The sequence below is a fragment of the Staurois parvus genome, unplaced genomic scaffold (genome assembly GCF_062004578.1).
Source record: "Staurois parvus isolate SC_StPar_1 unplaced genomic scaffold, SC_StPar_1.0 ptg000796l, whole genome shotgun sequence".
In the NCBI taxonomy this organism is placed as follows: Eukaryota; Metazoa; Chordata; class Amphibia; order Anura; family Ranidae; genus Staurois; species Staurois parvus.
Genome location: NW_028318592.1, coordinates 1,026,054 through 1,051,936, shown reverse-complemented (window position 1 = coordinate 1,051,936; position 25,883 = coordinate 1,026,054). Strand labels below are relative to the sequence as shown.

General features: G+C 45.4%; 1 protein-coding gene across 3 annotated transcripts in view; it reads right to left on the bottom strand.

The window, feature by feature from the left end:
- Nucleotides 1-519: 519 nt before the first annotated feature.
- OSBPL5 (oxysterol binding protein like 5) overlaps nt 520-25,883 on the bottom strand; it is a 176,950-nt gene continuing 151,586 nt past the window's right edge. For 2 of the 3 annotated variants that reach the window (XM_089654759.1, XM_089654760.1), the window contains exons 18-22: nt 22,084-22,269; nt 9,361-9,478; nt 8,751-8,868; nt 7,061-7,163; nt 520-6,531 (exon numbers count right to left, since the gene is read on the bottom strand). In XM_089654759.1, the coding sequence (XP_089510885.1) occupies nt 6,393-6,531; nt 7,061-7,163; nt 8,751-8,868; nt 9,361-9,478; nt 22,084-22,269 (664 nt within the window). In that variant the 3' untranslated portion in view covers nt 520-6,392. The remainder of the gene's footprint in view (nt 6,532-7,060; nt 7,164-8,750; nt 8,869-9,360; nt 9,479-22,083; nt 22,270-25,883) is intronic. The other variant, XM_089654761.1, reaches the window with a different exon arrangement.

Below are 25,883 nucleotides of genomic sequence, written 5' to 3'. Positions count from 1 at the left end.
TGTCAGTACTGTGGGGATGGGGGCACACGGGGGGGGCCTAGGCAGTAGGGGAAATGTATGGAGCACAGGGAGGGTTATATATGCAGCAATTACTGGGACTGATCTACTGTCTCTGCTTCAGCTGAAAGCCAGTGGAGGGGAGAGAAGAAGCCAGCTTTCAGCCGCTGCAGAGAGAGCCATACAGGGGATCTGTTCCAGTAATTGCTCCCCCAGTCACACCGATCACCATCTCTGCCCACATCCAATTGACCCATCTGCCTGGGCCCCCCTGCTGGCCTGGGCCTCGTACAGGAGGACTGGTGCTACCCCCTTATCCACGGCCCTGTGCACAGCTGAAGTAAAACAGTGCCGGCGTCTATCTCGCTGTGTGATTGAAGAGTTAAGAAGCCTGTGGATGTCGCTAAGTCAGCAAGCAGACTGATTCTAAGGAGGTGTGTCAATGCATAAAGCAGCATTTGAAACAGAACATCTCTAAATATTTTTTTTTTCCCGTATCAAAAAAAATCACCAGACTCATCATTTATTCGATCCATCTGTCTTTATTCCAGTTGTTCAGTTGCGGAATGTTTGTCAAGACACAGGACAACTAGTCTGAAAATATATGCATTTGACGTGATTGAACAAAATAGATCAACTGACCACCCCCTCAGTAATGACATTTTTTTTTGTTTTTTAAATACATGAATATATTCTTAACACATAATAATATTTGTGTGCAGTTTTTGCTGTTGTTAGCTGATTCCCAAGTGTAAAGATTTTGTTATTCTAAAGTTCCAAAAAAAGTAAAATAAGTGCCAATTTTAGAAAAAAAAAAAAAAAAGCTAACTTACTAAACTGGTGTATAAGACTGGCTATAGGGAATGGGTGGTCAAAGTTATTTTCTTTTTTTTTTTTATTACCATTTATATGTATTTAATCTTTTAGCAAAATGCAGAATAAAGTGCTACAGTCATGCTCTATAAATTAAGGGGTTAGGGTGAGAGGCAAGACAGTGTAGGGTTGGGACAGAAGGCAAGCCGAAGAAGAGGTAGAGAGGTTAGGCCGGCCAAGAAATGGATTAGGGAGAGTTGGCTGATTAAAGGGAATGTACAGAAGTGTCGTGTTTAATACGTATAAAGATCAGTTCGGTGAACCTTCTCATCGATGTATATTTGATTTATAAACCATACTTCTAATTTTAAATGATATATGTATATGAAGGAAGCAGGGGCGGACTGACAACTCATGGGGCCCCCGGGCAATAGGGGACCATGGGGCCCCTGTGTCCTTGGCCAAACTAAAAAAAACCTATGAAAAAAGGTACCAGGGGCATCTCATGGGGCCCCCCTACTGACCCCGAGCCCTCAGGCAGTGCCCGAGTTTCCAAATGGTCAGTCCGCCCCTGGAAGGAAGCCATTGTTGCTTTTAACAAAAACTGTACTGCACGAAGGTTGTGCTTTACTGCTCCGTCTCGCAATGAATGTCACTGAAAACAATGCCCTCCCTGTGCGACTGATATCTTACTGTTCCTCAACAACGGTAAACAGAGATCCCTCTAGGGCGGTGTCTCCAAACTGCAGCTCTTTGCTTACCTTTATCTGGCTCTTGGGGTACTCTTCCCCAGACTGATATGAGACACTATCCCCCTCCCCCCCCCAACTATGGGGCATAATTTTTGCCACTGACACCAACAATGGGGCACTATTACTTCCCCTGACACCAATGGTGGGGCACTATTCCTCTTACAGACACCAGCGATGGAGCACTATTTCTCCCACTGACAACAACAGGGTACTATTCCTTCCATTAACACCAGTGATGGGGCACTATTCCTCCTCCTGACACCAGCAATGGGGCACTATTCCTCTCACTGAAGCCAATGATGGGGCACTATTCCTCTCACTGACACCAGCAATGGAGCACTATTTCTCCCACTGACAACAACATGGTACTATTCCTTCCACCAACACCAACGATGGGGCACTATCCCTCTTACTGACACCAGCAATGAGACACTATTCCTCTCACTGAAGCCAATGATGGGGCACTATTCCTCTCACTGACACCAGCGATGGAGCACTATTTCTCTCACTGAAGCCAATGATGGGGCACTATTCCTCTCACTGACACCAGCGATGGAGCACTATTTCTCTCACTGAAGCCAATGATGGGGCATTATTCCTCTTACTGACACCAGCAATGGGGCACTATTCCTATCGCTGACACCAATAATGGGGAACTATTCCTTCCAGTAAAGCCAATGATGGAGCACTATCCCTTCCACTGACACCAGCGATGGGACACTGTTCCTCTTTCTGACACCAGCAATGGGGCACTATTCCTTTCACTGACATCAACGATAGGGCACTATTAATCTCACTGACACCAGCGATGGGGCACTATTCCTTCGACTAATGCCAATGATGAGACACTATTCCTCTCATGAATACCAATGATGGGGCACTATTAAACTCACTGATACCAATGATGGGGCACTATTAATCTCACTGATACCAATGATGGGGCACTATTCCTCTCACTGACACCAACCATGGGGCACTATTCCTCCATCTAATACCAAAGATGCACTATTTACTCCCACTGATGTCAGAACAATTTCTATTCCCACTGGCCACAGTCTGGACCCTTTAATGTCTGAAGGACAGTAAACCGGCCCTTTGTTTAGACATTTTGGAGACCCCTGCTCTAAGGGGTGTATAAATCTAAATTCTGCAAAACTTACCTTAGTGTCAATGGTCCGACCCTGTGAAGCCCCAGAGCCAGGAACCTCCTCCCCCGGTCTTCGGCCATCTTGATTGGCTGGTACGGGATTACCTAACTCCCATGGATGCACAGGAGTTCGGCCATCCCGGCACAGGCCCAGTGTCAAAATATATACTGAACTGCATATACATAGCTCAGCGTACATTGTATGGAAGACTTCAAGCAGGCAGGTAGGTTTTTTTATTGCAGAAGACATACATGTCTCTTTCGCAATATAGAGTCTGCCTGCTCACAATTTCCAAAAAAAAGGATAGGTCCGCACTATTCCAGCAAAACTGAACTGTGGAAGGGCAAGCGTGCAAAAATGTGAAAGACATAACCAAAATGATTTAAAGGTAAACTCTGCAGTACTAATCTAAAATATGTTCTCACTGAAAATTCTCTATACGTTCCCTTTAAGCAAACCAGGCAACAGGTTACAAAGGTCACCCATCGCACTTAATATAGTACTTCAGTTGGGAGGTTGAACCATATGTTGCTGACTTATATCTCTCGGAAAGTCCAGTAGTGAGTTCTGGCCAATTGCAGCAGCCAAATAATTCAGGCAACCATGCAAACAGACCTGAATTAAGTAGAGTAAACAAAATGGAAGTCCAACTGGAAGAGCATCACGCCATTAATAAAGGCTCGAAGAGATGGGAAGAGACACACGCTTCACCAATCTCACCACTAGAGCCTTCAAAGATGTAAGAAGCCAGCAATTGATTCTATTCAATGGTTTCTACCTCAAACTGAAATATCAATTTTTGGAGAAGCTGACCTTTTTTTTAGCATTGTGGACAGGACAACAAAGGCACAGGGGATATTAATTTAGCAAGTAAATTGGTTAGAGAAAACATGCAAACCAGGCCAGATGATAGGTCGATTAGGCATGCCAGCATAGAGGTTAAGGAAAACAGGTAGGCTAGAAAAGATTTAGGATAGTCCAGGTTAGAAGGTTAAGGAGGCAGCCCAGGAAAGGTTTCATAAAGAGTTTTTTGGAGAGTAGATAGATTTTGGAAGGCAAGGAAGGTTAGGAAGCATTGTAGAAGGAGTATTCAAAAGAGTTAAGGGACTGTAGAGAGAGAGATGGGGCCAGCAGGGGGATTAGACATGAGGGAAGGAAAAGAAATGAAGCGAGAGGAAAGAAGACAAGCCCTGAGGGATAGATAGGCAAGTCCCGATGAGGATTAAAGGAAGTACTGGGTGAGCTTTAGATATGCAGGTCATGGAGCTGAGTAAGAGACACAGGCCAAGGAGAGAGGTTAAAGATGAAAACCAAGGAAAGAAGTTAGAGCGGTAAGCCAAAGAGAGGGTCCGAGAGGAAGACTATGGAGATAAGTTAGAGAGACAGGCCATGTAGAAGGGTTGGAGAGGCAAGCCAAGGAGAGGGATCAGAAAGGCAGTACAAGTAAAGAGTTCGTAGAAGCCAGTCAAGAAAAGTGATAAGAAGGCCACTCCAAGAAAGATATAAAAGGGGCAGGCCAAAGAAAGGAGTAAGAGAATCAACTCAGAGAGATGGGTTAGACAGAAAAGCCAATTAGAGGGCTTAGAGAGGCAGACCCTAGAGAGAACTTAAAGGGGCAGGTCAAGAAGAATAGTTAGGGAGGGCTTGGAGAGGGTTTAGAGATGTCAGCCAAGGAAAGGGGTAGGACAGAAAAGTCAATTAGAGGGGCTAAAAAGGCAGGCCAAGACAACCAGTTAGGGTTTTAGGCCTTGGAGAAGGGTTAGAGATGCAGTCCAAGGAGATGAGTTAGAGAGGCATGTAGAGTAGAGAAGAGACCCTGAAGGGTGCTAGAGAGGTAGGTCCTGAAGGTGAGTTAGAGAGAGAGGCTGAAAAGAGGGTTTAGAGAGGTAGGCCAAAGAGAGTAGATCAAGAGAAAGGACAAGAGGAGATAGGAAGACAGGTGAGGAATTTAAAAGTCAGGCAAAGAAGAGGAGCTATAGAGGCAAGCCAGGGAGGGCATCCAGTTTAAGACAGAGTACCTGAAGAGTCGGCAGGCAAGTTTGGGACAGAAGGCATTCCAAAACAAATTTAGATAAAGAAGGCTGGTCATGAAATGGATAAGGAGGGTGGGCAAGCTATGAAAAGGTTTACTGAGATTCAAAGGAACTAGGAAGAGTAATCAGAGACAGAAAAACCTCCTTGCATAGACAAAATAGACAGACAATAGTAACAAACATCAAAAATTAGAAAATGATAGACACATTTTTTAAGTGTCATAGACCATGGGTTTTCTTACCCTTATGTTTTACTAACATTGTGCCACTTAAACCCTGTTTAATTGTGCTATATTATGATTTCAAATCCTGTATGCAAGAAAACAGGATACCAGGGGCAAATTAAAGAACATTTCCAGTGAGAGGTATTTAGTGGTTTATGCCATGAGTATGTTCCATCTGAGCACACTGGGCAGTGTATAAAAATGGTTTGACTTCTGCATAATTCAGACAATATAAACAGTGGAGTCCTATAGCACTTCCTCACCCTCATTTTCTTGGCAAAAAAAAGAGAGATGGACCCAAGGCGCATTGCACAGTAGCATGATGAAGGAACAAATTTGCTGCACACTGTGACTGATTTCACGTCCCCACTGCTGCCCAGATAACACAAGCAATCTGAAGGTATTAGGTGGAAGCACACAGTGTATCCCACTTCTCTGATACTTTGTTCAGTCCAACATCAAACAGGAAAAAGACTAAGGGCCACTTGGTCTAAAACACGGGTAGGCAACCTTGGCAGTCCAACTGTGGTGAAACTACAAATCCTGCCATGCCTCTGCTTCTGGAGAGCATGCCTGAGGCTACCAGTCTTACAATCCCTATGAGGCATTACAGCTCCACAGCACCTAAAAGGTCAAGGTTGCTTGCCCCTGGTCTAAAATGAAAGGGTGCCCAGATCACTGGAAGCTTGGCAGTTGCTGGGCCTTTCCCGACTCCCATGGAAACCTATTTCCATGAACTATCTGGATTAAAATAATTGCACCTGATCGGTTTCAGGCTGGGGTGGGAAAGTATTTGCACCTTAAATTGTGTGAGGGGTGGGATCATTGACCTCTTGCAGTTTGACCAGCCATCAAGGACATCCCACCCACTCTCCCTGCTATGATATTTTTGCAGCATTATTGGTCTTTTTTTCCTTGACCCCTTTAGGGCAAGGCCTTCTGTGAGCTTTGCTTAGATGGACGCCTGTTTTAGTAAAACAGGTTTAATAAAATGTTGGCTAAAATATGCTGCTTAGTTCTGGCTGAGGTTTTATCTTACCTTGTGAACTATTTGGCCAATTATTGGATAAATATGTTATGGTCTAATTGAACCCTTTGACCCTTTGCAGTTATTGTTCTCCACAGTGGCCGGTATGCAATGCACTAATTCCTTTCTCTGCTTTTGCCAAAAATGTAATGGAAGAAAGAAGAGTTATTCGTTGCTCCTGTGCACATAGTATAAGTCTTTCATTTAATAGAGCCATGCTGTTGAATGTCATGCTTCTTGTTGATGTTTTTCTTCCACACGCGTTAGTAAGGAACTTCTTGGGCAACATGCTCTCTGAATGTCCCAAACTAGAACTTCCTATGTGTCTTTCCTGCAGATGTTCATTGGGCAAGGCATGGATGGATGATGCTGGCCTGATCTGGGGTCCCTGTGAATTTTTACTTAAACACAAAGTTGATGAAGAGCTGGCAGGCAAGAAAAAGGCAAAGTAGCAGCCAGTGTCGTGACGTTAGAAGCGAGGAGCTGGAAGGCGAGCACTTGGAAAGTGAGCCATGATTGGTCAGCGTGTTGAGGTTTCTGAAAGAGAAAAAATGTAAATGATACAGAAGCATGAAAGGAACAGGTAGGTGCCCAGAATGAAATACATTCTATTCCTGTAAAGTCCTGATGCTCAACCTGTGGTTTGAGAACCGCATGTGGCTGTTGGGTTCTTATTGTGCAGCCCTTCCCATATGGAAGACAAATATATTTGAAATGAGTTATTTCTCTAGCAGCGCTCTCCCGTCATGGTATTTGTAACACTGGCATTCTATTCAATACAAGTTCCAAGTTTTACTGCAACCAGACCTTGTGCATTTACTGCCTGCACCATGCTGCACCCCCCTACATGTTTCGTCTCTGATAGTGGTGGAGGAATCATTGCTGGATCAGTAAAGTGTATATAAAATGATGATGTGTGGCTTGTTAGAAGGTGAAGCAGTATAAAACGTGACAGTGTGTGTCTTGTCAGACAGAGGAGGAGGAAGAGCGCTGGACCAGTATGCTGTATGTGCCTTGACAGATGGTGGAGGAGGAAGCAGTGCTGGATTGGTAAGCTATGTATTACCTGTGTATATCCTGTTGAGTTTTCTGTAAAGATAAAACTGCAGCCTGAATTTCTTTCAATTCATTCTTTTCTTTTCCACATTGTGAACATGGTCCTGGAAAAGCTTTTCAACAACAAACAAAAGGTTATTAAAAGTGTACTGAAGTTATGAAAAAATCATATAAGTCTCACACAACATTTTTTTTTTTAACTTTTGCTGGGTCCAGGTAAGTTACCTCTAATGTTGGTTTTACTATACTTGGATTCTAAAATTCTAAACATGCACGCTAAAGTAATGCACGGAGACTATTGTATTTTTGATCTATAGCAGGGGTCTCCAAACTATCTAAAGAAAGGGCCAGTTTGCTGTCCTTCAGACTTTAGGGGGGCCAGATTGTGGCCAGTGGTTGTAGAAAATGTCCCAGGCCCAGCATCAGTGAGAATAACCATTGTCTCAGGTTTGGTGGTCAGTAGGAGCAGAAGTAGGAGTGCCCCATCATTGGTGTCAGTGGGAGGAATAGTGCCCCATTGTTGGTGTCAGTGGGAGGAATAGTGCCCCATCATTAATATTAGTAGGTGGAATAGTGCCCCATTATTGCTATCAGTGGGAGGAATTGTGCCCCATTGTTGTTGTCAGTGGGAGGAATAGTGCCCCATCATTGATATTAGTTGGTGGAATAGTGCCCCATCATTGATATTAGTTGGTGGAATAGTGCCCCATCATTGGTATCAGTGGAGGGAATAGTGCCCCATCATTGGTGTCAGTAGGAGGAATAGTGCCCCATCATTGGTGTCAGTGGGAGGAATAGTGCCCCATCATTGCTATCAGTGGGAGGAATAATGCCCCATCATTGGTGTCAGTGGGAGGAATAGTGCCCCATCATTGGTGTCAGTCGGAGGAATAGTGCCCCATCATTGGTGTCAGTGGGAGGAATAGTGCCCCATTATTACTATCAGTGGGGGCAATAGTGCCCCATTGTTTTTGTCAGTGGGAAAAGTAGTGCCCCATCATTGGTATCAGTTCGAGGAATAGTGCCCCATCATTGGTGTCAGTGGGAGGAATAGTGCCCCTTCATTGGTGTCGGTAGGAAGAATAGTGTCCCATTGTTGGTGTCAGTGGGAGGAGTAGTGTCCCATCATTGATATTAGTGGATGGAATAATGCCCCATCATTGCTATCAGTGGGGGCAATAGTGCCCCATCATTGGTACCAGTGAGAGGAATAGTGCCCCTTCATTGGTATTAGTGGGAGGAATAGTGTCCCATCATTGGTATCAGTGGGAGGAATAGTGACCCACCATTGGTATCAGTTGGAGGAATAGTGCCCCATCATTGGTGTCAGTGGGAGGAATAGTGCCCCATCATTGGTATCAGTTGGAGGAATAGTGCCCCATCATTGGTGTCAGTGGGAGGAATAGTGGCCCCATCATTGATATTAGTGGGAGGAATAGTGTACCATTATTAGTGTCAGTGGCAGGAATTTGCTCCACTGTTGGTGTCAGTGGGAGGAATAATACCTTATATCCTTAGGAGGAATAGTGTCCCAGGCTAGCAAAGGGCTGCATCCCTTGGTTCGCAGTTTGGATACCACTGATCTATAGGATACCTTATTTACTTTATGCACTGACACTTTCCTATTGCTTTTCACAGAGTTCATTGAACTAGCAGTAGCTGATACAGAAAAGATGAGTGGGCTCGGAATAGTATGATACCTTCTTCATCAGAAGAATCATGTCCCGGCTCAGGGGTGGAACAGCTGCTCTCGGTGGTCTGGCTGCTGATGGACGGCTGCTCGCTGGCCTTACGACGGCGGCCCTCCTGATTACTCCTCTAGTAAAGGAAACCCAGTAAAATAAATACATGTCCCCATCAGTTTCCCCATTAGTTGATGGCTTCTAGAATGAGACAACAAAGGGGATTGAAAATTGAAAAGCAATGTAAAATTGTAGGCGCAGACCGCCTGAAAAGGTGGAAAGTTGTCCTTAGAGGTTTAGTGGAGAAGACAGTTGGTGGGTTCTCATCCAGGATAAAGTTGGTGTGGGCATAATTGGTGGACATGAAGCTAAGGAGAGGTGTGAGAATGAAAATATATGATTGGTTTAGTTTTTAGCCATGATGAAGGAGGTTCAGTCCTACGCAACGTGTTGGCTTTTTGTAGTCTATCTGAGATGTAATCAATAAAAACTGTATTTTAGATGCAATTATCCTGGTACATATTTAGTTGTGAAGTACTATCCACACCTTTTCTTTGTTGTCTCTTAGATGGGATCAAGTGACAAAATGCATCGTGTATGTAAATCAAAGGCAAATTAGCCCCAATACCTTGTGCGCCAGGTCTGTGCGGGGCGCCAGCATGCTGGTAAGGTTCCTCTTCACAGTTTGCAGCATTCCATCTTTTTCATACTGGGCGATGTCAGTTAGTGGGTTCCAAGGACGCATGCTGTGGGGAGAGGGAAAATTATTGCACAAGTCTTGCCTTCTGCTGCTCGGAAAACCCTGGAGCTGGAGGGGTAAAGAGACCATGAAAACCAATTGATTTATAATCATGTATAGTTCTTGTTCTTATCCTCAATTACACGGCGATGCTGTTGAGGGCACAAGGCCTGGTATGGTTCAGGAGGACGGGGGGGGGGGGGGGGAGATTGCACACTTGTTCACCCACCTTATCAGGCTGCCTTCTCAGATTAAGGGTCTGGTATTTATTTTTGGGGGTTCTCACACATTTTTTTTTCCATGATGGTCCACCCTAAAATCCATACCAGAAACAAAGGGCATCCTTTAAAATTTATTTTAATTTTCCCTGCAACTGCAGATTGGTAGACATGAGTACAGGGCATCAGACTCAGAACACCACATTTTTTGAAAATAAGGAATAAAAGTACAGTAATTCCAGAACAGATTAACAACCATAGCAAAGGTCATCCATGTTGTGAGTTAAAACCAGTTAATGATACAGACTGGGCACGGCATAGCAAAACCAGTAAGCCGACCATAAAACTAACAGGTGACACAGCAAATGAATGACAATTTGCAACATAAGTAACATCCCCGACCATCCAACCACTTGTCTAAGACCATTAACCGGAGGGGTATACATTAACCTACAAGGAGGTTGTCCATGATTAGGTCAAGCAGGCTGAAGCTCGGGGTATCCAACCACGGGCCCCAAAGGTTGGTCATATTTACGGGGGCAACCTCTATGTTGATATATGTATTTCTCCAACCTAAGAGTTTCTCCCATGCATGACTAGTGCACCCGAGATAGGTTCATCCAGACCCCACTACACCACCATTACCCTTCCATACCAATCCCCTTTACTTACTTTACTTACAGAAAACACAACACCAATTTTGGAGTAAAATGGCCAACACGGCCTTTTATTAACCAATCAAGTTTAAACACATCAACCATTCCTTATAACATAAAACATAAAGAGTTGTCGTTGGTCTTTGAAGACACCCCCAAAACGATCCGAAATACACCTGCGGACAACCATATTCCACTAGGCCTCCAGCCGCAACCAACCAGCTCGGAGACAACCATACCGTCCGCAGTGCAGCACCACCACCTTCCAGTTAAACCTTGGTTAACTGGAATGTTCCCGGGCACACCATACCAACGATGGGTCCCACACCATTTTGTACCTCCAAGATAAGAACCGCCTCCAAAGACCAACCACCGCCCAGGAACCAAAATAACCCCCCCCCCCCCAGGAGGAACACAACATTCACCAAACAGGGAGGGCGGGAGGGAAGCTCTCTCTCCCACATCCAGCTCCCAACTGACGCCCCTCCCCAGGCCACCCCACCCTAAAGTGCAGGAGACCCCACCTACACTCTCCTCTACCAACCAGATCCCCCAGCTATCCTTTACCAACCCTAATACTATCATTAACCCTTACACGTCTTCCTTCCCACTCTGGGCCTAGTCATGCCTGCCCTGCGCTAATTCTTTTCTTCTTTTATCGCTGCGGGCATTTCTCTGCAACCATTCTTTGTGGGAAGGAGGGTCTGGAGATTTCCAATGCCGTAAAAGAACTCTCGGGGCTTGGAAAAGGGCTCTAGCCACTGCTTCTCTAGTAAAAGCTGCTAACTGAAGGTCATCTAGAATGCCCTGTAGGCAGGGTTTAGGATTGAGTAGGATAGAGACCTGAAAAATGGCATGACTGGTACACTTCTCCCTGAGATTGACTAAAATAAGCACACTGGCAACAAAGATACTTTTAACTGCGTTGATACTTTATTATTTATTATATTTAGTATCGGCCACAACTTGATATCTATGAATAATGAACAATAAACCAATAAAACATACAGTATCTAAACACCAAATCTCTTTTAGCAGTGCTGAGTGGCGTATCTCCACTTCTCTTCCTTAGCAGGAGCCAGTTCAGCCCCCAGCCATCCAGGTTAGGCTCAGGGGCTTACCTGGGCCTCCTGCTACCAATTCCACCACCTCTACCAGCCACCTGCCAACTCAGCTCGCAAAAGGGATAAATGCCAGCTGTGACAAAAAATACCACGTGACAACAGATATACATGACTGGAACCAATAATAACAAGTTGTCTCTTAATTAATTATTTTGTATTTATTTATTCATTGTCCTGTATGAAAAAAATTGCACTTTTTTAAATTTATGTATGTATTCTTTTTTCTTTTTTTCCCCATTTATTTATTTATTTATTTAATAAATGTCATAAGCAAAGTCATAGCAACAAAACCCAGGAACAAAAACTTTGGGAGGGAGGGTGGGGACTTCTTTCTTGGAGTGACCAGTATGTCACGGGACTTAATGTGATGCAGGAGTCCCCTCCATTTTCTTGCTCCTACCAATAATCTGCCACCACAATCCAAATCACGCCTCTTCACCATCCTGCCCTTCTGCCATCACTTAACCCCTACAGACTAGTCCGAAGGGACTGTCTCCAGTCGTGATGCCTGCTGTGTTTATAACACAGGGCATTGCTTTTAATGTGTTCACTGACCACTCCCAGTACTTGTGTAATTTGGAGCATCTCCAAAGTAGATGGATTAAAGGATAAGTTCAACATATTCAGGATGTGCTGGTTTTTGTTTACCTGCAAAGCAGGAAATAAAACCTGGCACATCCCTTAGTGAAAGCACCTCACAGTATACACACAAACACTGGTTAGGAACACATTTAACCCTCTGATTGCCCTGGATATTTAACCCCTCCCCAGCCAGTGTCATTAGTACAGTGAGAGTGTATATTTTTAGCACTGATCACTGTATTAGTGTCACTGGTTCCCACAAAGTGTCAAAAGCGTTAGTTAATGTCAGATTGCCTACCATACTATTGCACTCCTGCTATATGTCGCTGAACTCCCGCCATTACTAGTATAAATATTCATTGCTTTTAATGTGTTCACTGACCACTCCCAGTACTTGTGTAATTTTGGGCATCTCCAAAGTAGATGGATTAAAGGATAAGTTCACCATATTCAGGGTGTAACATGTGACGATCAGACCGGCCCTTGCTCCCCCCTCGATCCCTGCTTTGACAGCTAGTGGGGGATCTTCTCCCCCCTCGATAGCTGTCAAATTTTTTTAAAAAGTGGCCGTGTGGGGCCCAGTCCACAAGCCGCGATACTCATTCTCAGTCATCTGTAAATGAGAGGTTCCAAGTCCCGAGAGCCTTAGTGGCTGTCAGCTTGTAGTCCTCACTGGACTACGATGGTGCTGTGAAGCATTTAATATTTTTTTCTAAAAGGTGAACCTTTAAGTCTCCGTGGTGCTGGCAACATTTATGTAAAGTAGGGTTGTCTAGAAGGCCCATTTTGTGCAACCTGGCTGGGGTATAGTCAGGTGCGGACTGACCATTTGGAAACTCGGCCATCGCCAAGGGCCGGGGTCAGTAGGGGGTCCCATGAGATGCCCCTGGTACCTTTTTCATAGGCTTTTTTGAGTTTGGGCAAGGACACAGGGACCCCATGATCCCCTATTGCCTGGGGGCCCCATGAGTTGTCAGTCCGCCCCTGGGTATATACAATTGCATAAGCCTCTGTGTCATATTAACTGCTTGACAACAGCCTCAAATAGGAGTATGGCGGCAGAGTAGCTCTCCTGTGCCGGATCATGTATGTAGTATGTGATCTGGCACTTCCTGGTAGGGCGCACATGCAGGGGCACTGCCAGCTATGCTGTATTTAGTCCCAAGCCAAGCAGATCAGCGGGTACTGGCCAATGAATGACTGCTGGCACCCACTGATCGGCGAGGAGGAAAACAGGGCAGAGCTCTGTCAATGTAAACAATACAGAGCCCAGCGGGGATATGCTGGTTTTGGTTTCCATGCAAAGCAGGGAATAAAAACCGGCACATCCCTTAGTGAAAGCACCTCACAGTATACACACAAACACTGGTTAGGAACACATTTAACCCTCTTAACGCCCTGGATATTTAACCCCTTCCCAGCTAGTGTCATTAGTACAGTGACAGTGTATATTTTTTAGCACTGATCACTGTATTAGTGTCACTGGTTCCCACAAATTGTCAAAAGCGTCAGTTAATGTCAGATTGCCTACCATACTATTGCACTCCTGCTATAAGTCGCTGAACCCCTGCTATTACTAGTGTAAATATTCCAGTATATATCCCATAGGTTACAGACGCAATAACGTTCACACAAACCAATCAATATACGCTTATTGGGATTTTTTTTACCAAAAATATGTAGCAGAATACATATCGGCCTAAGTTTATGAAGAAATTAGATTTTTTTAAAGTTTTTATTGGATTGGTTTTATAGCAGAAGGTAAAAATTATGATCAACACCACCGAAAGAAAGCTCTATTTGTGGGAAACAAAAGGACATAAGTTTCATTTGTGTACAGTGTTGCATGACCGCGCGATTGTCAGTTAAAGTAACGAAGTGGCAAAAAGCAAAAAAATGACCTGGTCATGAAGGGGATGAGGGGTAAATCTTTGGAGGTCAAGTGGTTAAAAGAACACTTGAGGAGCCTCTTCCCAGTGGTCCTCTACAAAGGGATCAAGGTCCGTCGCCCACTGCCCTTCCACCATCAAAGTGATTGACTTTAGAAATTCTGCCTTTCTTTAATTCTGAATATAATCACCTGGACCAACGCTGGACTTCTCACGGTGGGGGCGTGTAGGAACCTCGAAGCAGAGAAAATACAATTCTTTTCAGCTACCTTTATTATTCTCCTCATCTTTGTAAAACTTTGTCTTCCACTTTTCTACCACCTTCTCCTCTCTATTTATAGAGTACACCCACGCATGTCTTGAATCACCGCTCGCTCTATTCTGGGGAAAGAGCTTCTTCTAAATGAGGGTCCTGGCATATGACGAAGAAAAGCCGGATCTTCCTGGCAGAAAGTTTCTGGCCAAAAAAATGCGACTATGGTCCGTTTGATTTATGCATTTATAGGCGCATACGTGCGGAAAAATTCTTCTACCTCCCACACTGCTAGCTAATATAGCGGAGGTAATATTTACACGCTTGTATGTATTCACTTGCGTAATATACTGATCAGCAATGCCTGTTCTTTTATTTTTTGTTTTTTACTGATCTAAACATGGCGCTAGTTTAGTGGTATTTTTTGCACCCGTGAATACAGGCAGTAAGCTGCATTTCAATGTGAAAGAAAAAGAAAAGCCCGAACAAATAAAAACGTGGCGATTTTGGCATGTGTCTACAAGATTCCCTATGCAACTTATCAGGCGACTTGACATTTCAAAGTTGCATGACAAGTCACACCCCATGTACTGCAACAGAATCATTCACATTTTAAAACTGGAGGTGCAAAGACTTTGAAAAAGGTTCCCACATTATTTCTGTGCAATTACATCTCCAGAATATGCCCATTTTTAACCAATGAAACCACAAAGATCCTAATTCACTCCCTGGTTATCTCTCGCCTCGACTACTGCAACTCCCTCCTCATTGGCTTACCTTTACATAGGCTATCCCCCCTCCAGTCCATCATGAGTACTGCTGCGAGGCTCATCCACCTTACCAACCATTCAGTGTCTGCCACCCCTCTCTGCCAATCCCTCCACTGACCTCCATTTAGTGTCCTCCACCCCTCTCTGCCAATCAATCCACTGGCCTCCATTCAATGTCCTCCACCCCTCTCTCCCAATCCCTCCACTGACCTCCAGTCAGTGTCCTCCATCCCTCTCTGCCAATCCCTCCACTGGCCTCCATTCAGTGTCCTCCACCCCTCTCTCCCAATCCCTCCACTGACCTCCATTCAGTGTCCTCCACCCCTCTCTCCCAATCCCTCCACTGACCTCCATTCAGTGTCCTCCACCCCTCTCTCCCAATCCCTCCACTGACCTCCATTCAGTGTCCTCCACCCCTCTCTCCCAATCCCCCCACTGACCTCCATTCAGTGTCCTCCACCTCTCTCTGCCAATCTCTCCACTGGCTTCCGTTCAGTGTCCACCTCTCTCTGCCAATCCCTCCACTGACCTCCGTTCAGTGTCCTCCACCCCTCTCTGCCAATCACTCCACTGACCTCCGTTCAGTGTCCTCCACCCCTCTCTGCCAATCCCTCCACTGGCCTCCATTCATTGTCCTCCACCCCTCTCTGCCAATCCCTCCACTGACCTCCATTCAGTGTCCTCCACCCCTCTCTGCCAATCCCTCCACTGGCTTCCACTCGCCCAATGAATAAAATTCAAAATACTAACAACAACTTACAAAGCCATCCACAACTCTGCCCCCGGCTACATCACCAACCTGGTCTCAAAATATCAACCAAACCGCTCTCTTCGATCCTCCCAAGACCTTCTGCTCTCTAGTTTTCGTTGTCACCTCCTCCCATGCTCGCCTCCAGGACTTCTCCCAAGCTTCTCCCATCTTATGAGAACTCCCTACCCCAATCTGTCCGACTGTCTCCTAATCTATCCACCTTTAGACGATCCCTGAAAACCTTTCTCTTTAAAGAAGTCTATCCTGCTTCTACCTAGTAAACCGCCATTTATTTACTCCATCAGCCCATCCCCCCCACAGCTATTACCTTTTGTATCCCTCAACCCTCCCTCCTAGATTGTAAGCTCTAATGAGCTGGGCCCTCTGTTTCTTCTTGTACCCAATTGTATTGTAACTGTAATGTCTGCATTCATTTAGTAAAGCGCTACGCAAACTGTTGGCACTAAATAAATCCTGTATAATGATAATTGCAACTTGAATTGACATTTGTTAAAGTGTTGCTAAACCCAAGACCCTGCATTCACTATATCCGCTCTCCCCGGACCCCGCATTCACTATATCTGGTCTCCCCGGACCCTGCATTCACTATATCTGGTCTCCCCGGACCCTGCATTCACTATATCCGGTCTCCCCGGACCCTGCATTCACTATATCCGCCACTATAAGTCAGGATCAAACAGCCTTTTTATACAATGTGGAGGATTAACCCCTTAGGTTCCCTTAGGTTAGCATTCACTATATCCACTCTCCCCGGACCCTGCATTCATTATATCCGCCAGGATCAAACAGCCTTTTTATACAATGTGGAGGATTAACCCCCTAGGTTCCCTTAGGTTAGCATTCACTATATATGGCCTCCCCGAACCCTGCATTCATTATATCTGGTCTCCCTGGACCCTGCATTCACTATATCCGGTTTCCCCGGACCCTGCATTCATTATATCTGGTCTCCCTGGACCCTGCATTCACTATATCCGGTCTCCCCGGACCCTGCATTCATTATATCCGGTCTCCCCGGACCCTGCATTCACTATATCCGCTCTCCCCGGACCCTGCATTCACTATATCCACTCTCCCCGAACCCGGCATTCACTATATCTGGTCTACCCGGACCCTGTATTCACTATATCTGGTCTCCCCGGACCCTGCATTCACTATATCTGGTCTCCCAGGACCCTGCATTCACTATATCCGGTCTCCCCGGACCCTGCATTCCCTATATCCGGTCTCCCAGGACCCTGCATTCACTATATCTGGTCTCCCCGGACCCTGCATTCACTATATCCGGTCTCCCAGGACCCTGCATTCACTATATCTGGTCTCCCCGGACCCTGCATTCCCTATATCCGGTCTCCCCGGACCCTGCATTCACTATATCTGGTCTCCCTATACCCTGCATTCACTCTCTTTGGTCTCCCCGGACCCTGCATTCACTATATCCGGTCTCCCAGGACCCTGCATTCACTATATCCGGTCTCCCAGGACCCTGCATTCACTCTCTTTGGTCTCCCACAGTACACAGAACATGGAAATGCAATTATTTTAGTCAATATAAACTGCTAAATACCTTTTCTCAGTGCAAAAAAAGCACTGCAAAATGGACAAAAATCAAACTGTGAACTGTGAACGGAGTCTAAAGGTATACAAATAAGGAAATGATTTGTAAAAATTCTAGGTTCTTTCTAGTCAATTGTTAAAGCTGAACTTTAAATCCAGATATAAAAGACACAAATGATCACAGCTCTGCAGTCTTTATGAAATCATTAAAATAGAACTCCAGCTAACTATAACAAGACATAACTAGCCCATTAAAAGGACAAGATGACAGAGCTAGCTTTGCCGCAATTTTCTGCTTCAATTCAGAGATGTCCCCTGGACTACTTCTTTCCTGCTGCTAGATCTCAGTCTAATGGCCAACATCATCATCCAACCCACTTCCTCTGAGCTCAGGTCATCCAGGTCAGCCCAGTGATGAGTACCTATCTTTGATACTCTGCTCTTTCCAATCAGTATCATCTTGCAGCACGTGAATTGATAGTACTGCTTCTTCCTCTGTACAGGGACCACAGGACGCTGATACCAGGCCAAATTAAGGTACTTACACGGCTTCTATGATAACCCCTTCACACAAATATGCGGCCTCACAGAACTGGGCTTTTTTCTGAGGGGCCACATATTTGCGTACCTGTCTTTGTGCTGGGAGAACGCTGGGTGTCACTGAGAGCCCCGAGTCCCGTTCTAACGATTGGGACCTGGGACTCCCGATTCCGGGTCAAAGGATCGATGTGATAGCCTCTGATTGGCTATCACAGTGATCAGACACTATACAGCCCCCCCCCTCACCCCTTGTTTTTTTTCCCTCAATGAATGGAGGAGAGAGATACATTTTAGAGAAAAAAAACAAAAACTGTAAAAAAAGAAACCCCTGAACTCCCTGGACCCTGCATTCACTATATCTGGTCTCCCCGGACCTTGCATTCCCTATATCCGGTCTCCCCGGATCCTGCATTCCCTATATCCGGTCTCCCCGGACCCTGCATTCACTATATCCGGTCTCCCCGGACCCTGCATTCACTATATCTGGTCTCCCCGGATCCCGCATTTACTATACTATATCCGGTCTCCCCGGACCCTGCATTCACTATACCTAGTCTCCCCGGACCCTGCATTCACTGTATCCGGTCTCCCCGGACGCTGCATTCACTATATCTGGTCTCCCCGGATCCCGCATTTACTATAGCCGCTCTCCCCGGACCCCGCATTCATTATAGCCGCTCCTCCGGACCCTGCATTCACTATATCCGCTCTCCCCGAACCCTGCATTCACTATATCCGGTCTCCCCGAACCCGATATTCACTATATCCGGTCTCCCCGGACCCTGATTTCACTATATCTGGTCTCCCCAGACCCTGCATTCACTATATCTGGTCTCCCCGGACCCTGCATTCACTATATCTGGTCTCCCCGGATCCCGCATTTACTATAGCCACTCTCCTCGGACCCCGCATTCATTATAGCCGCTCCCCTGGACCCTGCATTCACTATATCTGCTTTCCCCAGACCCTGCATTCACTATATCTGGTCCCCCACAGTACACAGAACATGGAAATGCAATTATTTTAGTAAATATAAACTGTTAAATACCTTTTCTCACCAGCAGTATATAGCAGTCTTGTGACTTCTATCAGTGTCCAGCAGAGCACTGGTTAAAGCTTGTAGGAGGAATTTTTTTTCTTTAGACACAATGTGGAGGATTAACCCCTTAGGTTCCACAGTGAGTATAACAAGCATGCTTTACTGCATCTACAGACTGATTTTACTGTTGTGGGTTTAGTAACACTTTAATGAATTGGCACCCAAAATAAATAAATGTTGATCAGGCAAAAGATGGCCAAGCAACTGACCCATCTCTACTGATCCATTGGTCTAGGAAGGTTTTATTTAAAGACAATCACACATTCAATGTCCAATGAGAGGATACTCAATATTGCTGGAAGATGATATTTGAAAAATTTAAAGCAGAACTCCACTCTGCAGCAATACTTGTCCCCGATGGCTGTGTAGCTTTCTGCCCCTTTATTTAAATGTATCCAAGGTTTTCTAACTAAAAAACAGTACAGTCCACATAACATGATTTCCTATGGGACACGTTCACATCTACACGTTTTCACCCAGTACGTTTTTTGGAATGGGTCAGGGATTTTGTTTTACTCAAAAAGTTGTGGTTTTGGTTTTTGCCATGTTTTTTGATGCGTTTTAAATCTGCCTAGCAATAATGGAAAAAAAAAACACAAAACGCATCAAAAAAGCAGCAAAAGCGCATCAAAGAGCATGTGCAATAATGCAAAACACACTGCAAAAAACGATCAAATGCAAACTGCATAGGTGTGGACCTAGCCTTAAATGTGTTTGCAGTCCAGATCCCATTGCACAGAGGCCATTCCAAGCACCCCTGCCATGTTCTTTATGGCTGCACTTTAGGTGGAAAAATCAGCACACTATATATTGATCGTGGCAGAGAGTCCCATGATTCTGTATGCATAGTGAACGATCTTTAGCCAATCCTTTCTCATCAAGATGAAACTGGCTCTGTTGAAGATGTGTGCACCACACAGGGCACAGCAGCAAAAGACTGACACCCCAAGAAGACCGGAAGGTGTATCTAGGATGGTTGTGTGGGAGGTTTGATGTATATAGGATGGTTGGTTGGGTGGGAGGTTGGGTGTATATAGGATGGTTGGTTGGGTGGGAGGTTGGGTGTATCTAGGATGGTTGGTTGGTTGGGTGGGAGGTTTGGTGTATCTAGGATGGTTGGTTGGGTGGGAGGTTGGGTGTATCTAGGATGGTTGGTTGGGTGGGAGGTTGGGTGTATCTAGGATGGTTGGTTGGGTGGGAGGTTGGGTGTATCTAGGATGGTTGGTTAAGTGGGAGGTTGGGTGTATCTAGGATGGTTGGTTGGGTGGGAGGTTGGGTGTATCTAGGATGGTTGGTTGGGTGGGAGGTTGGGTGTATCTAGGATGGTTGGTTGGGTGGGAGGTTGGGTGTATCTAGGATGGTTGGTTGGGTGGGAGGTTGGGTGTATCTAGTATGGTTGGTTGGGTGGGAGGTTGGGTGTATCTAGGATGGTTGGTTAAGTGGGAGGTTGGGTGTATCTAGGATGGTTGGTTAAGTGGGAGGTTGGGTGCATCTAGGATGGTTGGTTGGGTGGGAGGTTGGGTGTATCTAGGATGGTTGCTTGGGTGGGAGGTTGGGTGTATCTAGGATGGTTGGTTGAGTGGAGGTTTGGTGTATCTAGAATGGTTGGTTAGGTGGGAGGTTGGGTGTATCTAGGATGGTTGATTAAGTGGGAGGTTGGGTGTATCTAGGATGGTTGGTTGGGTGTATCTAGGATGGTTGGTTGGGTGGGAGGTTTGGTGTATCTAGGATGGTTGGTTAGGTGGGAGGTTGGGTGTATCTAGGATGGTTGGTTAAGTGGGAGGTTGGGTGTATCTAGGATGGTTGGTTAAGTGGGAGGTTGGGTGTATCTAGGATGGTTGGTTGGGTGGGAGGTTGGGTGTATCTAGGATGGTTGGTTGGGTGGGAGGTTGGGTGTATCTAGGATGGTTGGTTGGGTGGGAGGTTGGGTGTATCTAGGATGGTTGCTTGGGTGGGAGGTTGGGTGTATCTAGGATGGTTGGTTGAGTGGAGGTTTGGTGTATCTAGAATGGTTGGTTAGGTGGGAGGTTGGGTGTATCTAGGATGGTTGGTTAGGTGGGAGGTTGGGTGTATCTAGGATGGTTGGTTGGGTGGGAGGTTGGGTGTATCTAGGATGGTTGGTTGGGTGGGAGGTTGGGTGTATCTAGGATGGTTGATTAAGTGGGAGGTTGGGTGTATCTAGGATGGTTGGTTGGGTGTATCTAGGATGGTTGGTTGGGTGGGAGGTTGGGTGTATCTAGGATGGTTGGTTAGGTGGGAGGTTGGGTGTATCTAGGATGGCTGGTTAGGTGGGAGGTTGGGTGTATCTAGGATGGCTGGTTGGGTGGGAGGTTGGGTGTATCTAGGATGGTTGGTTGGGTGGGAGGTTTGGTGTATCTAGGATGGTTGGGTGGGAGGTTTGGTGTATCTAGGATGGTTGGGTGTCTCCAAGTAGGAAGTATACCTGCTGCTATTCCTCCAATTGAAAATCAGAGGCACCCCACATGGAAGAAAAAAATATATGAAATATATTTTAAAAATGTTCTTCCCAAATATATTGACAAATATTTGAAATACTATAATTTTGGCCATATTCAATATATTTAAAAAAAAAATATTTTATATATATATATATATCAGCATGTTGAAATGCGTTTTTTATATGTTACAAAATATATGAAAGATATTTTTAAAAATATATATTTCTTAAAATTTAACATAAAAAAGTAATTTTAACATATATTTTTACATATATTTGTAAATGCATTCCAAAAATGTAGATTTGTATTTTTAAAGACACACAATATATTTGAAAATAGTTTTCATATATTGTGTAATAAAAATGCATTTCAACATACAGTATATATATATATTTTTTTTTTATTGAAATATATTGAATACAGCAAAAATTTTAGTATTTCAAATATATTTTTCTTCCATATGGGACTCAGTGGGGAGGGGGCAACAAATTATTGTAAAGCACAGTTTTTACCAAACTTTGCTTTAATCATAATACAAAAAAACATAAGAAATTAGGTTTTGTATATTTTAAAAACCAGTCAAGGACTATATGACCGCTCTGCAGAAAAGTTCAAATATTTCTTAGCCAATTCTTTGGTATAAAGAAATTATTTGCAGGCTTTGCAGCCATGTACATTTCTCTAAGCACTTACTCTTCATGCTTATATCTCCATTCTTTCTGGGAGTCATCATACATGAACAGCTGGGGCGTCCATTCCTCGTCTTTATCTTTTCGCTCTTTTGCCGCCTTTCTCTGCGCATCCTCTAGAATGTATTTCTCATCCGTGGCCTGGTTTTGGTTTCCATCGTGGATAGCGTTCGTCACATGCTGCCACATCCTGGAATACATTCACACCAAAGGATCATTGTCCTCTGCAAGAAGAACCATGCCTGACCTGACTCAAGCAACGAGGTTCATGAGGGACTAACATGTTTCAGCTGCTAGAAGAGTGTTAAGCTGGCCATAGAACAATCAAAGGTTTCTGTGGGTTTTGGTGCTTCACATTTAGGGGAGCCTATTCATTTAATTTGGCTGTCCTGTGTGCGAAAATCGCACAAAATAAGTACAAGGAACTTTTCTTTTTTTTTTTTTTTAAGCATGCCGCCCCAAAATACATGGTATTTTTTTTGCCATGCCTTTTGGAGTATGATTTCACATGCACCTTAGCAAGCATTAATGGCACTGCTATGCACCTGTAAAAGGGATGCACAGGGCTGTGTATGGTTGAGCAGCACAGTGGCTAAATGGTTAATACTTCCATCTGGCAGTACTAGGGTTGTAGGTTCAAATCCCAACCACGGTACCACCTGCCTTGAGGTTGCATGTTCTCCCTGTGCCAATTTACAATTGGCGTTGGTATGTAAGTTTTTCTCCAAGCAATAATGAGTTCACATATTTTGCCCATTGTTTGCTGGTTGGTGGGGTAGGAGGCAGACATTGTCTAGCAATTAATTTCCTGGCTAGATACAGTAGTCTAGAAGCCATGATAGACTCTCCAGGTTGGAATACTTCCTGATCTAATGCCTAGTAGGCAGATTAGAGGGTCCTGAGGTATGGTATGTTGCGATGCTAGGGAGAGAGTTTGTAGGACCTCCTTCCAATATCTAGTCAATTTTGGGCAATGCCAGATCATATGGATAAAGTCATCCATGTGTGTATTGCACCTTGGGCAGTACGGAGAGTCCCTTGTGCCCCATTGGTGTAATTTTCCAGGGGTCCTATAAGCACAGTGGAGAATAAATAACTGAGATAATTTGTGGGAAGCTGAGAGAGAGAGAGATCACTGGTACAGACTCCAGAGTTCTGCAGCAGATCTTTGCTGGCCTGCAGGTCTCTCCTTAAAGTGTTATTAAACCCAGACCCAGCATTCACTATATCCGGTCTCCCTGGACCCTGCATTCACTATATCTGGTCTCCACAGACCTGGCATTCACTATATCCGGTCTCCCCGGACCCTGCATTCACTATATCTGCTCTCCCCAGACCCTGCATTCACTATATCCGGTCTCCCCAGACACGGCATTCACTATATCCGGTCTCCCTGGACCCTGCATTCACTATATCTGCTCTCCCCAGACCCTGCATTCACTATATCTGGTCTCCACGGACCCTGCATTCACTATATCTGCTCTCCCCAGACCCTGCATTCACTATATCCGGTCTCCCCAGACACGGCATTCACTATATCCAGTCTACCCGGACCCTGCATTCACTATATCTGCTCTCCCCAGACCCTGCATTCACTATATCTGCTCTCCCCGGACCCTGCATTCACTATATCTGCTCTCCCCAGACCCTGCATTCACTATATCTGGTCTCCACGGACCCTGCATTCACTATATCTGCTCTCCCCAGACCCAGCATTCACTATATCCGGTCTTCCCAGACCCTGCATTCACTATATCCGGTCTCCCCGGACCGTGCATTCACTATATCCGGTCTCCCCAGACCCTGCATTCACTATATCCAGTCTCCCCAGACCCTGCATTCACTATATCCGGTCTCCCCGGACCGTGCATTCACTATATCCGGTCTCCCCAGACCCTGCATTCACTATATCTGGTCTCTCCGGGCACTGCATTCACTATATCCATCTCCCTGGACCCGCCATTCACTATATCTGGTCTCCCCGGACCTGCATTCACTATATCCGCTCTCACCGGAGCCTGCATTCAGTATATCCGCTCTCCCCAGATCCTGCATTCACTATATCTGGTCTCCCCGTACCTTGCATTCACTATATCCGCTCTCCCTGGACCCTGCATTCACTATATCTGGTCTCCCCAGACCCTGCATTCACTATATCTGGTCTCCCCGGACCCTGCATTCACTATATCCGTCTCCCTGCACCCTGCATTCACTATATCTGGTCTCCCCCGGACCGTGCATTCACTATATCCAGTCTCCCGGACCCTGCATTCACTATATCCGTCTCCCTGTACCCTACATTCAATATATGTGGTCTCCCCGGACCCTGCATTCACTATATCCGGGCTCCCGGACCCTGCATTCACTATATCTGCTCTCCCCGGACCCTGCAGTCAATATATCTGGTCTCCACGAACCTTGCATTCACTATATCATTTCTCCCACAGTACACACAACATGGAAATGCAATTATTTTAGTAAATATAAACTGCTAAATACCTTTTCTCATCAGAAGTTAGAGCAGTCTTGTGACTTCTATCAGTGTCCAGCCCAGTACTAGCTAAAGCTTGTAGGAGGAGTCTTTCTGCTCTAGGAGGATGCAGGACCCCTGACCTGTGTCTGGACAGTGCTGATTGGCCCTGTGCTGATCACATACTCTCCCAAGAAAAAAAAATCCTCTCTAATAATACACACTAAAATGAGCATGTGCATGCCTACAGTTCAGTCTGGAGATAAGAGGTGGTTGCTTGAAAAAGGGGAGGAACAGAAAAGAAAGGATCAAACAGCCTATTTACACAATGCAGAGGATTAACCCCTTAGGTTCCACAGTGAGTATAACAAGCACGCTTTACTGCATCTACAGACTGATTGTACTTTTGTGGGTTTAGTAACACTTTAATATTGAATTCTATGTTAAAGTGGTTGTAAACCCATCCATGTACCCAATGAAGTGACTGGCCTCAGGTGATACAGAGAGATGAAACAAAACCTCCTACATAAGTTCTCTTCTCCATCTGTTCAAAGTGCTGAATTTGTATAGCTTTTCCAAGAGTTCAGAAAAAAGGGGGTGGAGAACCTAAATTACACTCTGCAGAGCTCAGTGAGGAGAGCTCTGAGAGCTGATTGGAGGTAAGGAACACACACCCAGTGTGGTGTATTTAGGTTTTGTGCTGTCCTAGGCTACGACCCCACCAAGAGAGCCTGACATTGACCAACAACACCCCTGACTCCCACCCAAGACAGCCTTCCACTACCACTGCCCCCCATACACCAGCCACTATCCCCCATGGCGAGAGAGGCGAGACACTCACCTTCAGAGCTCCGGACATCCCCGGGAATGAGAGTTGGGCTGTGCATACACCATCATGAAACCCACAACCTCTCTTGGAACTGACCAGGTCCCCATGCCACGTGTGTCCCTTCTTCTTCCGAGGGGCAATGCCCAGGAAAAATGCCGCCCTAGGCAAATACCTTGTTTTCCTTGTGGTAAATACACCCCTGCACACACCCCGCCACACAGGAACAGAGCTGAGGCTGTCAACCTGTTAGAGATCTCTGCCCTGTCGTCATTTTTCTCTTGGTGTCAGGAAAGCTTGTCAGAAGTGACTAGTGCTGATAGTGGAAGAACAAAGCAGCAGACAGAAATGACACTTAAAGCGGAGTTCCAGTTGAATACAAATAAATAAAAGTCAGCAGCTACAAAAACTGTAGCTGCTGACTTTTAAAATGCAGACACTTACCTGTCCCTCGCTCCAGTGGTGTCCTCACCACCGCTGGTTTCACCGGCCGTCTTCTCTCCTCGGC